Consider the following 14,449-nt stretch of genomic DNA (forward strand, 5'->3'; position numbering starts at 1 on the left):
CACAAGAGAGTAGGGGGAAATCAGTTTTGGGGGGTGTCTTACCCCTCTTAAGAGAGGAGAAAAGTGCCAGGTGACTCCCCTCTCTCTTTCTTGAAGTCCAGAGCCCAGAACATGTCTGGTGGTCTTGACATGGGTGGTGAGAGGAGCAGAGAGAGGGAGAGGAGACTGATTTCTCTTTGTTCTCAAGGTAAAGTTTCCCACATTCAGGCAATCAGTCCTAAGTGCCTTCAGATTCATTCTCCCATAACACAGATGCTCAAGTCCACTTTGCATAGCCAATAGGTGATGACTTGAAAAAGATTAGCCCACTCCTCTGCTCTACAGCCTATGACAGTTGCTCATTATATAACAAAATAAGTTTAAACTCCTAATTTTGGTATATAAAATCCTTTACCGTCTGGCCCCAATAAACCTACCAGTCTTAGCTAGGCTCCTGTCTTTGACCCTCCTTCACACTAACCTCAATGTCTCCTCTCTGATATTAGACTTGGTGACGTCCCTTTCCACAGCAGGCTCCTTGCCACTCCCTCCCCACACATACCAGGCTCATTGCCCCTTCTAGATCTTTGCTCTGTGGTTCCCTGGACTGAAATGTCCTATCTTCACCTATGTGAAGCTTATTATCCCTTCAAGGCTCAATCTGGTCCTGTTCCTTCTGTTTCCTTCAGACTATAAGTTTCCTGAGGGCAAGCCTTGGCTCATTCTCTGACTTCCCTAGACTGTGACCTCCTTGAAGACAAGCCTTTTTCTCTGTCTCTGCACTCTTTTTCCCATTTCCACCTCTTTCTTTCTAAGACTGTGGGCCCCTTCAAAGCAGGGATTGCTTTATTCCTTCTCTCATTTTAGCCCAGTTCAGCTCTGGGTATTATTTTTAATAAGGATAATTGAATTGAGTTGAATTGAATGCAAGTGAGGGAGTGATGGAGAGCAGAGCTACAGAACTACAGACAGCTGTTTGGTTGTGGTGGCAAGGTGCTGCCAGGCATCCTAACAGGGGACTGAGCCACCTTCTGGCCTTTCCTCTCTGAAGGAGCTTGTGAATGGAGGGGTCTTTTTGAAGCCCTTGTGGGTGGGAGCTTGGGCTTTTGGGAGGGAATAGCTGAGGAAAGGAGTCCCAATGCTGGGCCACTGAGGCCTCACTAGGGACTTAGTCCTGGGCAATTTGAGGCCCTGCTTCTATTTATCCTCCCTCCTCCTTTCCAAAACATTTAGGGCAGATGTCAGAGGAAAGCATGATAGATGACTGGGATTCCAATCCTGGATCTGTCATTTATTATATTAGTAACCCCGAGCAAACCAACTAACTTCTCTGGGCTTCAATTTCTTTACCTAAAAAATGAGACGGTTGGCACTAGATTACCTCAAAAATGCCTCCTAATGCTAAATCTTTTATCCTATGGCTAAAATTGGGATTTCTTGGGAAATGGCAGGGCAGAGGCTGTCCCCTTGGATAGAATGCAGACACTGGGATGGGGTCAGAGAAGCAGGGGCTTGCCCATAATAGCCAAGGAGAAGGTGATCAGGCACAGCAGGGAGCAGGAGAGGGGCCCTGGTGGGGGAGAGACTCCGTCAGAAGATCAACGTAAACAACAGGAAGGAAATCAGTCAGGAGCATCCAGAGCCAGGACTCATTGGCTTTGGACACAACGCCGCTACTCAGCACCCCTTTAGTTTCCTATTGTCAAGATCGCTAGAGGCACTAGGCCTCCCCTCTTTAGCTGCCTTGAACAACCACCAAGGACCAAGACCCTTATTGTCTCTCACTTGGACTAACGTAACAGCCTCTCCCCACTGTCCACATTATCTTTCTCTCCTCTCCTCTCCTCTCCTCTCCTCTCCTCTCCTCTCCTCTTCTCTTCTCTTCTCTTTCTTCTCTCCTCTCCTCTCCTCTCCTCTCCTCTCCTCTCCTCTTCTCTTCTCTTTCTTCTCTTCTCTTCTCTCCTCTCCTCTCCTCTCCTCTCCTCTCCTCTTCTCTTCTCTTCTCTCCTCTTCTCTCCTCTCCTCTCCTCTTCTCTTCTCTTCTCTTCTCTCCTCTTCTCTTCTCTGTTTCTCTGTCTTTTCCCTCTGTCTCTCTCCCCTCTCTGTCTCTCTGACTCTCACTGTCTCTCTATCTCTCTTCCTCTCTCTTGTCTCTGTTTCTCTCTCAGTGCTCTGATCACATTATTCCTATGCTCCAAAAACGTTTCAATGTCTCCCTTTTGCCAAAGTTCAAACTCTTTAGCTCGGCATTTAAGGCCCTCCCAACCTACCTCGTCAGCCTTATCTCTCACTACTCAATTTTACGTGTCTTACACTCAGGTCAATCTCCTTGCTGTTCTCCAAACGTGGCTCATGCTTTAATGATTATATCCTTGCTCCCTCCCTCCAATGAACTCTCCCCCACCTCTCAACTTATTTAAATCCTATCCCCCCTTCAAGGCCCAGCTTGGGTCCTTCCTCCACAAGGTCTCCTCTGAACACCGCAAGGTAACAGTTAGGTAGGGTAAAGGTCAGGATGAAGGTTGGGGCTTGGGTGCAGATTAGGGTCAGGGCCAAGGTGAGGAATGTGGTAATGGCTAAAATCAGTCCTGAGAGGCGATACTCACAGGCTGCGTCTGGAGAACATCTTGCAGGGGGTCCAGGGCCTCCACTGCCACTGGATGACATCAGGTGGTGGTGCCCCATACACAGTGCAGGTGAGGGCCTGGCGGCTGTGGCGAGAATAGATGCTGGGTGATGATGCCTCCTTCTCAAGGATATGGGGAGGAACTGTAGACAAAATAACAGACAGATGGATGCAGGTGTTAAGGACACCTGTAGGCTTATCCCATTGGCGTGTGCGGCCTCCCCTCCTCTGCCCATCTCCAGCTTTTCCACTATAACTTTCACTGTCATGGGGGGTGGGTGTGTGTAGAGGGCTGGCTGGCCAGGGGAACTCCCAGAAACTAGTCAGGATGCCTCTCAGGGGCCACTCAGTCCTGGGTATGGGTGTGTGCATGTGTGTTGGGGGTGGATTTGATTCTAGCTCTGACCCATATTCCCTTGGGGAATTCACTCCTCCCCCATCAAATAACATCCCCTACCCCCATCCTATCCCTTATTCCTGTCCTTTCCAGCTCTTCTTCTACTGTCCTTTCCTTCCACTGCCCTGTTAGTTGACCTCTCCTTGGCCGCATTTTCCCCTGCAGCCCCGGCCCTCATCCCAGCCTCTCCCTGGCCCTTATTCCCTTTTCCTCCATCCATTCTCCTGCCTCTACTAGTTCTACTCCCCTGCCCAAATCTGGTTTGCCCCATGCTAGCCTGGTCCAGTCCCTCTCCCTTGGCTCATACCGTTCACTACCAGCTCCAGGCTGATTTCACGTCTCAGGCCAGCCTGCCTGTTCCACAATGCCAGGGTGTAGGTGCCTGCATTCTGTTCTGTCACCTCCTTGATTACTACTGAGTGTGGAGACTGGCGCCCAGAGACAGGCTTCCCATCCTTGTACCTGGAGGCATAGGGGAGCTCAATCCTGCACCTGCTGGTATCAGAGCCTCACCCTGCCCCATCCTTGCTCCTGCAGGGCTCATGTTGAGTATGGCCCTGGTTCCAGACTGGGCTGAGGGGAACCAGAGGATCACAGATAGAGAACTGAGAAGGACCTTACGGGTTATTTAATCTAACCCCCTCATTTTACAAATGAATGAAGCCCAGACAGGTAATGTCAATTGGTCAAAATCATGCCATTATTGGTGCCACGGCTTTTCAGAAGGAGTTTGGATGAGCCTCATCGAAGTGTAGCCAACAATAATCCCAGTTGCCCCAGCTATGCACTTGCAGCTCCCTTATCCTCTTAAACTAGGATATGATACTGCCACTGAATCATCCAATTGTATTTCCTGGTCTCTGGGACAACTCATGCACACCACTTCCTCAGCCACTTAGAGGTGGCCTTGGTATTCAAGATGATGTTGATGTTGTTCCTCTCAAAGAGGACTAGTGACATCATGGGGTGATGTCTTGACTCGTGAATGAACTGGATTTAAGTGAGGCAGAGCTGCACAAAGTCATCAGCCTCACTCTCTCCTCCAGAGTCATCAAAGTCTATGACAAGACAAAAGTCAAGAGGCCTAGCAATGGCCTAGGATGCAGGGGTGACCTAGGCATTTCTAAATTAAGGTCTTTCCCAGGTCTCAGTTTGTTTGAGGCAACATCCATTCAATGACTAAAGGCTATGTAAGAACTGGGACAAAAGATACAGTCAGAAATAAACCCAGTGTAATTGGCCTAAATCAGAGGTAGAGCTATAAAAGCAACAAGAAAGATGGTCCCCTTAGGTTGCATAGTGGATAGAGTAACAGTCCTGGGATCAGAATGATCTGAGTTCAAATCTAGCCTCAGAGGCTTTCTAGTTGTGTGCCCTTGAGCAAGTCTCTTAATCTCTGTCTGCTTTGGTTTCTTCACCTGTAAAATGAGGATAAGAATATCTCCCAGGGTTACACAGAACATCAAATGAGATAATTGAAAAAATGCTTACCACAGTGCCTGGCACATAGTAGGTACTAGAACACACTGCTAGAACAAACTCTTCTCGGGTAAGGGAGGAGTTATTTGCTGATTGCTCAGGAAAATGCTACCTGTTCATTGATGGTGGTGTGGGAATATTTCTCTGTCAGGCTAAAGAAACATTATGCTTGTGCTTCATGAGGGCAGATAAGGGTGCTCAGAGCTGGGTAGAGGCCCACCTGGGGAAGGGGTCTGGTGGGCAGTGTTGCCCAAGTGATTAGGGAATCATATGATGAATGTAAGTTCCTCGAGGGCAAGGGTAGTTTTATTTTTGTCTTTGTATTCCCAATACCTAGTATGGTGCCTGGCACATAGTAGGTGCTTAATAAATGCTTACTAATTGATTGATGGGGATAATAAAGCATTTATGAAATGTTTACCATATGCCAACTGCCGTGCTAAGCACTGTATATACAAATACAAGCAAGGCAAATAACTTCCATTCTAATGGAGGAAGCCAACCTATAAAGGGGAGCAACAATTGATTGATTGTTTGAGTAGGGGCATATAATACAGTTCAGACAGATTAAGGCTAAATCTGTACCAAATGTTAGGGCTGGTATGGCTCTTCTGGTGAAGTGGAAGTTGCAGTGAAGCCTGTCGTCTGAAAGCACCTGGAAGCTGAAATCATCAGCAGTGACTGTCCATTAGAAATCACCTTGAATAAAGCCATGTGCATCATGGGTTGTCATGGCCAAAGAGACACTACTGATCTACTAATGGAAGAACTGAACAGTTAATATTGTTGTTCTCATGGTAAATGAACCCGAAGGCAAGGAAGTTGCAGCCAACTGGAACAATGGCTTACATGGGCTACTTGAAGAGTCAAAGGGATTGATGGTGTCGGTTTTGTCTCACACTCAGGGTAATAAAAAACATCATTCATAGGACACTTGTGGTCTCGCCTTACAACACTGATGATGAATACAAGAAAAAGTTGGTCATGAAGATAACCACTGCTTATGTATCAATATCTGGTGCAAAGGATGAGAAAGTAGGGAAATTCTCTGAAGAAATTAAGCATCTGAAGATGCTTCAAATTAAGTCAACTTACAGTTTGAGATTCAATGATTTCAATGCAAAGATGGGCACAGGTGAGGAAAGCCAATAGGATGTCAGAAAATGTGGTTCAGAGTTGAGAAACTAAAGACTCCAAAGGCTTGTAGAATATTCAGAAATCTTAAACACTAATTTTTTTTTTTCCAGGAGAGAGTCCAAAGGTGCTGTTGTTCAGTTGTCTCAATTGTGTCCGACTCTTTGTGACCTCATTTGGGTTTTTTTTTGACAAAGATACTGAAGCTGTTTGCCATTTCCTTCTCCAGCTCATTTTACAGATGAGGAAACTGAGGCAAACAGGGTTAAATGACTTGCCCAGGGTCATACAGCTAGTAAGTGTCTGAGGCCGGATTTGACTTCAGGTCTTCCTGACTCCAGACCAGTGCTCTATCCACTGTACCACCTAGCTGCATCCAAAGGTGCTAGACATAGTGTATCTAGAACATCATCATGAAAAAAAGTTGATTCTATCTTATGAGAAAAGAAATGATTGATTATTGATGTTTAGTCATATAAAATTCAGCAGTCTGTGCAGTCCAATGCTATGGAGGAAGATGATAGAAGATTCTAGGTAAGATTGCCTATTTAACGAAACTTAAAAACTGAAAATAAAAACAAATATACAGAAAGCCTGGACTAAGTTGCATCATTCCAAGGAAATAATACAATTTTTTCTTAAGTGTTTCAGCCAATTATTCATTTTAAAATGATTTGAACTTGTGAAAAATGAGTTTCTTTTAGACATTTTGCCTTGCCATTCATTCAAAGATGAAAGTGGAAATGAGAGCAACAAAAAGAGTGAATTGCCATAGTGCATTCATCTGCATCCAATGTATCATTGCCATAATGATCCACTTCATCATCAATGACAATGGCATCAGCATATTTGGGCCCTGACACTTCAATGTGCAATGTGCTACATGAGGCAGTGGAAATGGCTCTTAGGAAGATGGAATCAGCAAGAGTGGCTGGATTGGCCCAAATAAGTACACACTAAGAAAATCTTTGCTGGGGATAACACAATCTTAAAACCACTGTGGAATCGTTCTTACAAGATATCCCAGGAAGGAAGAGGTGCTCAAAAGCAAGAGGAAAAATCATGGACAAGAGGATGCTAATAACAGCTGAACCATATGCCTATTCTCTCCTGTTTACAAAATCTTTATAAGAATGATCTACGCACATATTAAGGGTATCCTTGATGAAAATATAAGAAGAGAACAAACGGTTTTCTTGAATGATGTTCCATAGAGTAACACAGCTTGACAGTCACACAGTTGACTGGTGCAAAGAATATAAGCTTCCTTTGTGTGCCCTTTTTCACAAATTATCAAAAAAATTTTGATTTGGTTGAGCAAAATGCAACCTTTCAAGACTCTCTTCTGACAAGCAATCTCTCATACATACCTTGGGACTGTACAAAATTCCTTGATAAATGCAACGACACAAAACATTATTCAACGACCCTCTGATTATTATTAAGTACAGCTGTACAAAAAGAGATATACGCTATGTCTGCCACTGTTACAGATGAGGTTCTATGCAGGGTCCAGGCTGAAGAAAGGTTCCCCATAGATAAGGGGGTCCTCCACATGACATCGTGCAGTTTATTGCATCAAGCTCCAGAACATGAAAAGAAAGAGTCTCTTTAATGGAATCCATGATTACTTAAAGAAATCAATATATAGTAGGGGTGAGCAAACTAGGCCTGGGGGCCAAATTCAGCTCTCTGCCTCTTTTTGTATGCTCCCCAGCTAAGAGGGTTTTGCATTTGAAAATAAAGTTTAATATAAAAACAATTCTTAGGTGGGGGTGAGTAGTGTACAAAAAGGTGAAGAGCTAGATTTGGCTCCCAGACCAAGTCCGTGGTCTATAGGAAAAAGGCAAATGGATGAAAATGCTCATTATCCAAACTATGACACGCCCTTGGAAGGATAGTGCATTGAATCTCTATACCAGTAAGTATATCTTTAGGCACTGCAGAAGGCCAGCAATTTGGGCACAGCGTTGAATAGGAGAAAGAGAGCAGACTGGATTGCACCGGGGAAATTGTGCAGTGCTTTCAATATCCTAAGCATAAAACATATCTCCAGCATAAAACTCCCATCTTTTTAACATCAATGGTCTCCCAGAGATGCAAGGTGGATGCAGGTGGACTTTAACATATTTTCAATAAAGCCTCATGTGGAAGACGTAGTAAAAGGCTTATGGACAAAGAAAGGTATCATCAGTAAAGGCAGTGGTGGCCCAACCATGAAGTAGGAGTGAGAGATAACAGATGGACAGCCTGAATGCCGCAATGGAACCCATGGGATATACAATGCCCTGGAAGAAGGCCTCCTGCATATTGAGTAGATCCTCTGTGAAGGACCTATGGGACAGCATAAGCAAGAATCATGTAAGATGAACAAGTATGGATGGGTCTCAATCTGTATTGATGGAGGGAATACCTACATTGATGAGATCACAGAGCCCTTGAAATAAGCTTATATGGAAGCAAAAACAAATGTGGTCACTCTGTTGTATGAAATCAGAAGGTAACCAATCATCCTCCATAACTGTTGTCAATAAGTTGTTATCAGGTGAATTTCTGTTAGACTGTGAGCTCCTCAAGGGCAGAGATTGCATTTTTTCATATTCATATTTCTAGCATTTAGCACGAAGCCTTGCGTAGAACAAGCACTTGATAGAAAATTTGTTGAGTTCATAGAAGGGATTCCTGTACAGGACGAAGGCTGGACTACTTACTAATTAATATTAATCTTCATTTTACTGGTAAGAAAATTGAAGCATAGAGAGCTGATGTGACTTGCCCAAAGTCATTCAACTAGTAAGTGTCAAGCCTGGAATTTGAATCTTGATTTTCTTGACCCCAAGTTTGATTCTCTTTACCATAACAGCTGTTGTCGGAAGCTCAGAATAGCAAGAAGACTTTGGAGACGTTGAAACAGACTCTGATTTATTTAGCAGTTTTAAGAGGCTTTTCAGAAACATGTGGCAAAATAAATTCTTATTCTACTGAATTGAAATGGTACGTCAGCTACTGATTTGGCTTGTTTCTTTACAAGAATATGAGTGTTAAACATGCTAAAATATAGCCTAGTAGAAAATGAATTAAGAAAATGAGTTTGTCTTTTATATGCAAAGAATGTCTAGTCATCACTTGGATCTTGTATACACCCACACACCTTTTTGGACAAGTGTTTATGTCACGGGCAGTTTATTAAGACCTAACATGGTTAAAGGCTATGTGGAATACAGAAATGACTATGGAAAAGCTTTTACGTAAACTTTCAGTGTGTGCCAAGATATAAAAATAGTGTTTACAAAGTAATGGAAAAGTGTCAAGTGGGAAGGAAGGCACAGGATGAACTGAGAGGGCCAGGATTTTTGAAAAGAGCCTGATTCAGCCAATTAAAGAAAAAAACCTGGTAGCCTTCCTTCAGAGGAAAGTAAATGGTTCAATAAGTAGAACTTAGAACAGTTTAGGAATGATCAGATTACAGGTTTGGTACTTAGGTGTTTGTGTTTCTTTTAATACTTTGTCTATTTGTGTTATTTTGCTCATATGAAGAAATTAGAAGTTAGTGTTATTTTCCTAAGAGAGACATTATTTGTAGGAAAAACACAGCTAAGTAGTCATGAGCTATATCACCATCTCTCAGTTATCCATTCCCAAAGGAAAATTTGCCTTTAGACCTATGCTAAAATAAACAGGGACCGTTTGGTGGCAGTTTTCCAAAGTTTAGACAAAGTACCTGGAAGGATCCTATCACCTTCCATAGGGCAGACTTGACTCCTCTAACCAATTTTACTGAAGGAAACATCAAAGAGGATATGAGAGGCTGGGATTTGAGATGGCTGGGGTGTGATATGGGATCGGATATGAGGTGGCTAGTATATCAGTAATCCATTCATTCCTGGGCTCTGCCACATTCTGCATTGCACAAAGAGGTACAATTAGAATTCACTCTCATGCCTGCTGGGCAAGACTTCCTATCTATTTGCCTGATCTTGGCTTGCAATGAGGGAGTGCTGTTTCTGATCTCTCAGATCTCCAATCTGCCCCTTTGAGCTTTGGAAGTTCCTGCAAAGAGTGGTGGTATGGCTGAGGTTAAGGAGCTAGGGAATGAAGGGGAGTCGAAGGGTGTTTTTGGAGGTGGAAAGGGGTTACCATTGGAACTCTGGTGGGGGGTATGCTGCCACCTTCACTGGAAGCTTCACCAGCTCATCTCCTGCTGTGGCCTCGATCACTGGGCCCTTCAGCCAGTCCACACTAATGAAGGGTTTGTCTGTGAGATGGAGAGAACAAGAGTGAGGCAAAGATCTTGATCATGCCCAAAGATGAATTCTCACTCATTCTTTTAAAGCCCAACTCAAATGCTAGCTCTTCCAAAAGAGAATGTCTTATTCTCCACTATACCATATTGAAGGCAGTGAACATATTTTATCTGAACTTCTAGCACTTGACACGACTCTCTGCATAAGTGCATACGTGTTTGTTAATTTGCTTTTAATGACCATCAAATTCCTCACCAGCCTTAAAAGGGAAAAAGGCTCTTTAACCTTGTTGAAGTATGAAGAATGGAAACACTGGCCTAGAGAAGGACCAAAGAGCAGGGATGCTGGACAGGGAAAGTAGACTTGAAAGCCAAGTCCTTGGGAATGGATGTAGGTTGGAGACACTAGGAAGAGACATGGAACAGAGACACAGAGCCAATCTCCAAAGAGGACAACAGAACTGGAGCACAGAGCAGGCACATGGGATAGAGACACTGACTAAGTAGTGTCACTAAGCTGAGTCAGCGAGCAGGGACTCTATTCCTTTATGTGATTCACAAACACACATACGTATATATATGTATATATATGTATATATGTATGTGTATATGTATATATGTATGTACACATATGCATGCATACATACACATACATATATATACACACACAGAGGCCTCAACAAAGGCTTCTGTTGAATGAATGAATGAATGGATGAATAAATGAATGCATACATTGATGGTTAGGTTGGGGATTTGTAGCCTTTATGGCTATGGGCAGCACACATACCTGCAGTTCTGAGGTCTTATTAGGGGGAGGGTTAGGATGGGGCTAAGGCTGAGGGAAAACCTTCTCTGTGGGTCTCCCTTCCTTCTTCCTCTTCCAAATACTGCTCCCATGGGCCTATCCTCTCCCCCAAGAACCCACTTGTAGCCATACCATGCACGATGACCTCAGTGCTCTGCCTGAAGCTCTGGACACCATTGCTGGCTTCACACACATACTGTCCCAGGTCTTGTTGGGTCACGTTCTGGATGACCAGGATGCTAGATAGTTCTGTGTGCGTCTGTTGGGAGCGGCGCTCAGGTGTCACTGCCCCAACTCGTTCTGTCTGCCAGTGGGAGGGAACAGGAGAGGTCAGCATCCTGCCTCTGTCCCCTTCTCTAATTCTGATACCCTGTTTTGTTCCCAGGGGAGAGGGTCACCAGGCAGTCCCTTATTGTTGCTGTTTGTCCTTTGTTCTTGAAGAGGACCAGTGACATCAGGAGGGTGATGTCTTGACTTGTAAGTGAATTAGATTTAAGTGAGGCAGAGCCATACATAGTTATCAGCCTCACTCTCTCCTGCAGAGTTGCACAGCCCCACTGCCCTCAGATGAATGGTGGTGGGCAGGTCCCTTGGGCTGGATAGGAGAGAGCTATGAGGGAAGGCCTAGGACAGTTGTCTTTTTTGAAGAAGGAATACCCAAGAAATAGGTCATGTAGGATTTCCTCAGGAGTCTGAATTCAGTCCTTGGTGTGCCCTTTATGTTGCGTGACCCACCAGCATCTCCTCCCAAGGGAGTCTCCCATAAACATTAATGGCCTAAAATTCTATAAGGAAGTTGGCCCAAGAAGTGTGGAAAGCTCTTGATAATAACATTTAACACAAATGATTTCATTATGGTAAAAAAGAACAAATTGTTTAAAAATATAACTGTGGCTGCACCAAGACCTCAGAAGTCAACTCAGAAAAAAGAAATACATAGGAGATGGGAAGAAGAATGAATAAAATGAGAGAATGAATAACATGAGTGGTGTGGTCCTGTAGGAAAAGTCTCAAAAGTGGTAAAGCTCAGAATGAGCTGAGGATACAAAAACAACTTCTTTTTTTCTGTTATATAGGGAATAAGAGAAAGAGCCAAGAGATAGAATGGTTACTGACTAGGGTAGATGATGAAAATGAATGACCAGAATGCAGAACTGCTTAACATTTATTATGATTTTTTTTCTTTTACTAAGAAAAAGATTTTCTGATTGGAAAGAATAGATTTGTTTTTACTTGTCATATGACTCTTTTTTGTTGTTGTTAATATATTTAACATTTCACTTTTTCCCAAATGACATATAAAAACAACTTTTAACATTCATTTTTTTTTTAAATTTTGAGTTCCAAATTCTCTCCCTCCCTTCCCTCCCCCTTCGTTGAGAAGGCAAACAATTTGATATAGGTTATATATGTGCAGTCATGCAAAATATATTTCCATATTAGTCATATTGTGAAAGAAAACACAGACCTAAAAAACCCCTAAGAAAAATAAAGTCAAAAAGTATGCTTTGATCTGCCTGCAGATTCTATCAATTGAAAGAATAGATTTTCAAAAAGGTTTACCGGGAGCTAAATCTCAAGAAAAGTGAGGAAATGGTAGAAGAGCCTCTAGTTATCCTTAATTAGTTCAAGTCATTAGGCCTTAAGCAACTGTATTCTAGGGTATTGAGAGAGCTGAGCCACTGTAAGTGATGCATCAACAATGATGGAGGAGGAGAGAAGATCAGAAGTGGTGGGTACATGTTATATATATTTAAAATTTTTAAAATATATAAATATAATTTATTTAAATTAAAATATGAAAATATAAAAATATATCTTTTAGAAAGTAAAGAGGACATAGTCTCTAAAATACAGTTTTGGTATTATTAAGCGCATGACTTGTGATTATTTAGAAAGGGAAGAAATAATCATCAAAAATTGGTATGAGTTCATCAAGAACAGATTCATAAAGAACCTCACTTCCTTTTTTGATATAATTATTTGGTTGGTAGATCAAGGGAGTATCACAAACATAATATGCTTGAATTTCAATAAGGCATTTATAAAAAGTTTCTATGAAATGATAAAGAATTGAAAGGCACTAAGCAACTGGTGGGATCCGTAAGGATAAAGAAGGAGGGTAGATGTTATGATGCGGCTTCAAGGAATCAAGCTAAGCACCTCTGACATTCCACTAAGTTCCAGGGAGAACATTCATTGTCATCCCCTGGTACCTTGGTAACTTCCCTTAGTTTTCCAATTTCTCTAGCTGTTTTACCTTGTTGGCCACAGTAAAAAGCTAAGAAACCCTCTCTAGGGCTGTTTACTGCTTAAGGGATGGGGAGGAGCAGAAGGAGGAACAGGAGAAGGAGAAGGAGGAGTAGGAGGGGAGAGGAATGCCAGGGCAGGGGATGCTGGGATGAAATGTCCTGTCCCCTAGAGAGATCAGGAGGATCGGGGCTTGGGAAGGAGTAATTGGTGATGGACATCAGCAACAGAGAGAAGAGCTGGAAATCATATCCTGGGCTTAGAGGAGGGAAGAATATTGGTTATACTGGTCTGGGAGTGAGAAGTGCTCTAGAGTTTCCTTTGGCCAGTAGAAATTAGCCAACTAGCACTTGCTAATCACCTATCATGCCTAGCCTCCATGCTCAGTACTGAGGATCCAAAGACAGGACCCGCTCCCTGACTCATTCTCTGGAGATCCTGGTGCTCTCCTGGATTTCTGAGGCCTAGGAGTTTCTCAGGCTGCAGATACAGTGTGAGGACTGAGAGAGTAGAATGTGTTTGAAGGCAGAGACCATTTCAATTTTGTCTTTGGCTTCTTCTAGCTCTAGCACATGCTTTATGAACAGTCAGAGAACAGTCAGCAGGAGATGAGAAGGACACTGAAGCAGAATCCCCGGTTGGCAATGCTGAGAAACATGTATCAGCTTCCTATGTAGGTAGGTATTTGATGAACATGATGGGATGGGGGCCACGCCAGGGGAACAGTCATGAAGAGACTTCTCCTTCTTCTTCTTTTGAAAAGGAACCTGACCATGAGGAACAGCAGCATGGATGAATGGACAGGGAAGTAGACTTGGGGTCAAGAAGACCTGAGTTTGTATCCTGCTTCTGATGCTTACTAGCTGGTTTTGGACAAGTAATTTAACTTTTCTGTGTCTTAGTTCCCTTGTGTGTAAGAGAAAGGGGCCAAACTCTCTTACTCTAAGGTCTCTTTCAGCTCTAAGTCTATGATTCTATGGTGAGTGCTAAGACTATGGCGGTGCCAACTAGCACATTCAATGTCAGTTGGCACAGGATAGGCTATTTCTAGAGTTCTATAATATAATAAGAGAAGTAGTTTTTTGTTTGTTTTAGAATGTTTCCTCAGTGAGGGAGCGAGTAATTGAGTTAGCCTTCCTTGATGAAGAAACAAGGGATGTTGCTAAGTCTGAGCCTCTTGCATGAGCCTCAGTTTCCTTACCTGTAAAATAAGCATATTAATCATTGCCCTAGCAAGACTGTTGTAATGTTGAAATGACATAATATATATATGTAAGAATTCTGTAACCACAAAGTATAACAGAAATGTGAGGAATCATTATTGCTTTTTCTAGTTTTGGGGAGGTATGGACCTATGATTTCATCGGTATAAGACTCTCCCAACAAGGAAGCTTCTTTATACCAATGTGAACTGGCACCTACTCTGTAACTTATAGCCACAGACTACAGAGAGCTGGTTTAGGGCAAAGAAAGAGTAAGTGATTGGGCTAGGACCACATTACCAGTATGTGTCTGAAGTAGAATGGAAACCAGGTC

General features: G+C 43.0%; 1 protein-coding gene across 2 annotated transcripts in view; it reads right to left on the reverse strand.

Annotated features, from left to right (window-relative positions):
* FLT4 (fms related tyrosine kinase 4) overlaps positions 1-14,449 on the reverse strand; it is a 104,584-nt gene that overhangs the window by 34,708 nt on the left and 55,427 nt on the right. For both annotated transcript variants that reach the window (XM_027867097.1, XM_027867098.1), the window contains exons 7-10: positions 10,796-10,967; positions 9,753-9,870; positions 3,310-3,464; positions 2,586-2,748 (exon numbers count right to left, since the gene is read on the reverse strand). In XM_027867097.1, coding sequence (XP_027722898.1) covers positions 2,586-2,748; positions 3,310-3,464; positions 9,753-9,870; positions 10,796-10,967 — 608 coding nt within the window. The remainder of the gene's footprint in view (positions 1-2,585; positions 2,749-3,309; positions 3,465-9,752; positions 9,871-10,795; positions 10,968-14,449) is intronic.

Source organism: Vombatus ursinus, unplaced genomic scaffold (assembly GCF_900497805.2).
Source record: "Vombatus ursinus unplaced genomic scaffold, bare-nosed wombat genome assembly UNPS02014785.1, whole genome shotgun sequence".
Taxonomy (NCBI): Eukaryota; Metazoa; Chordata; class Mammalia; order Diprotodontia; family Vombatidae; genus Vombatus; species Vombatus ursinus.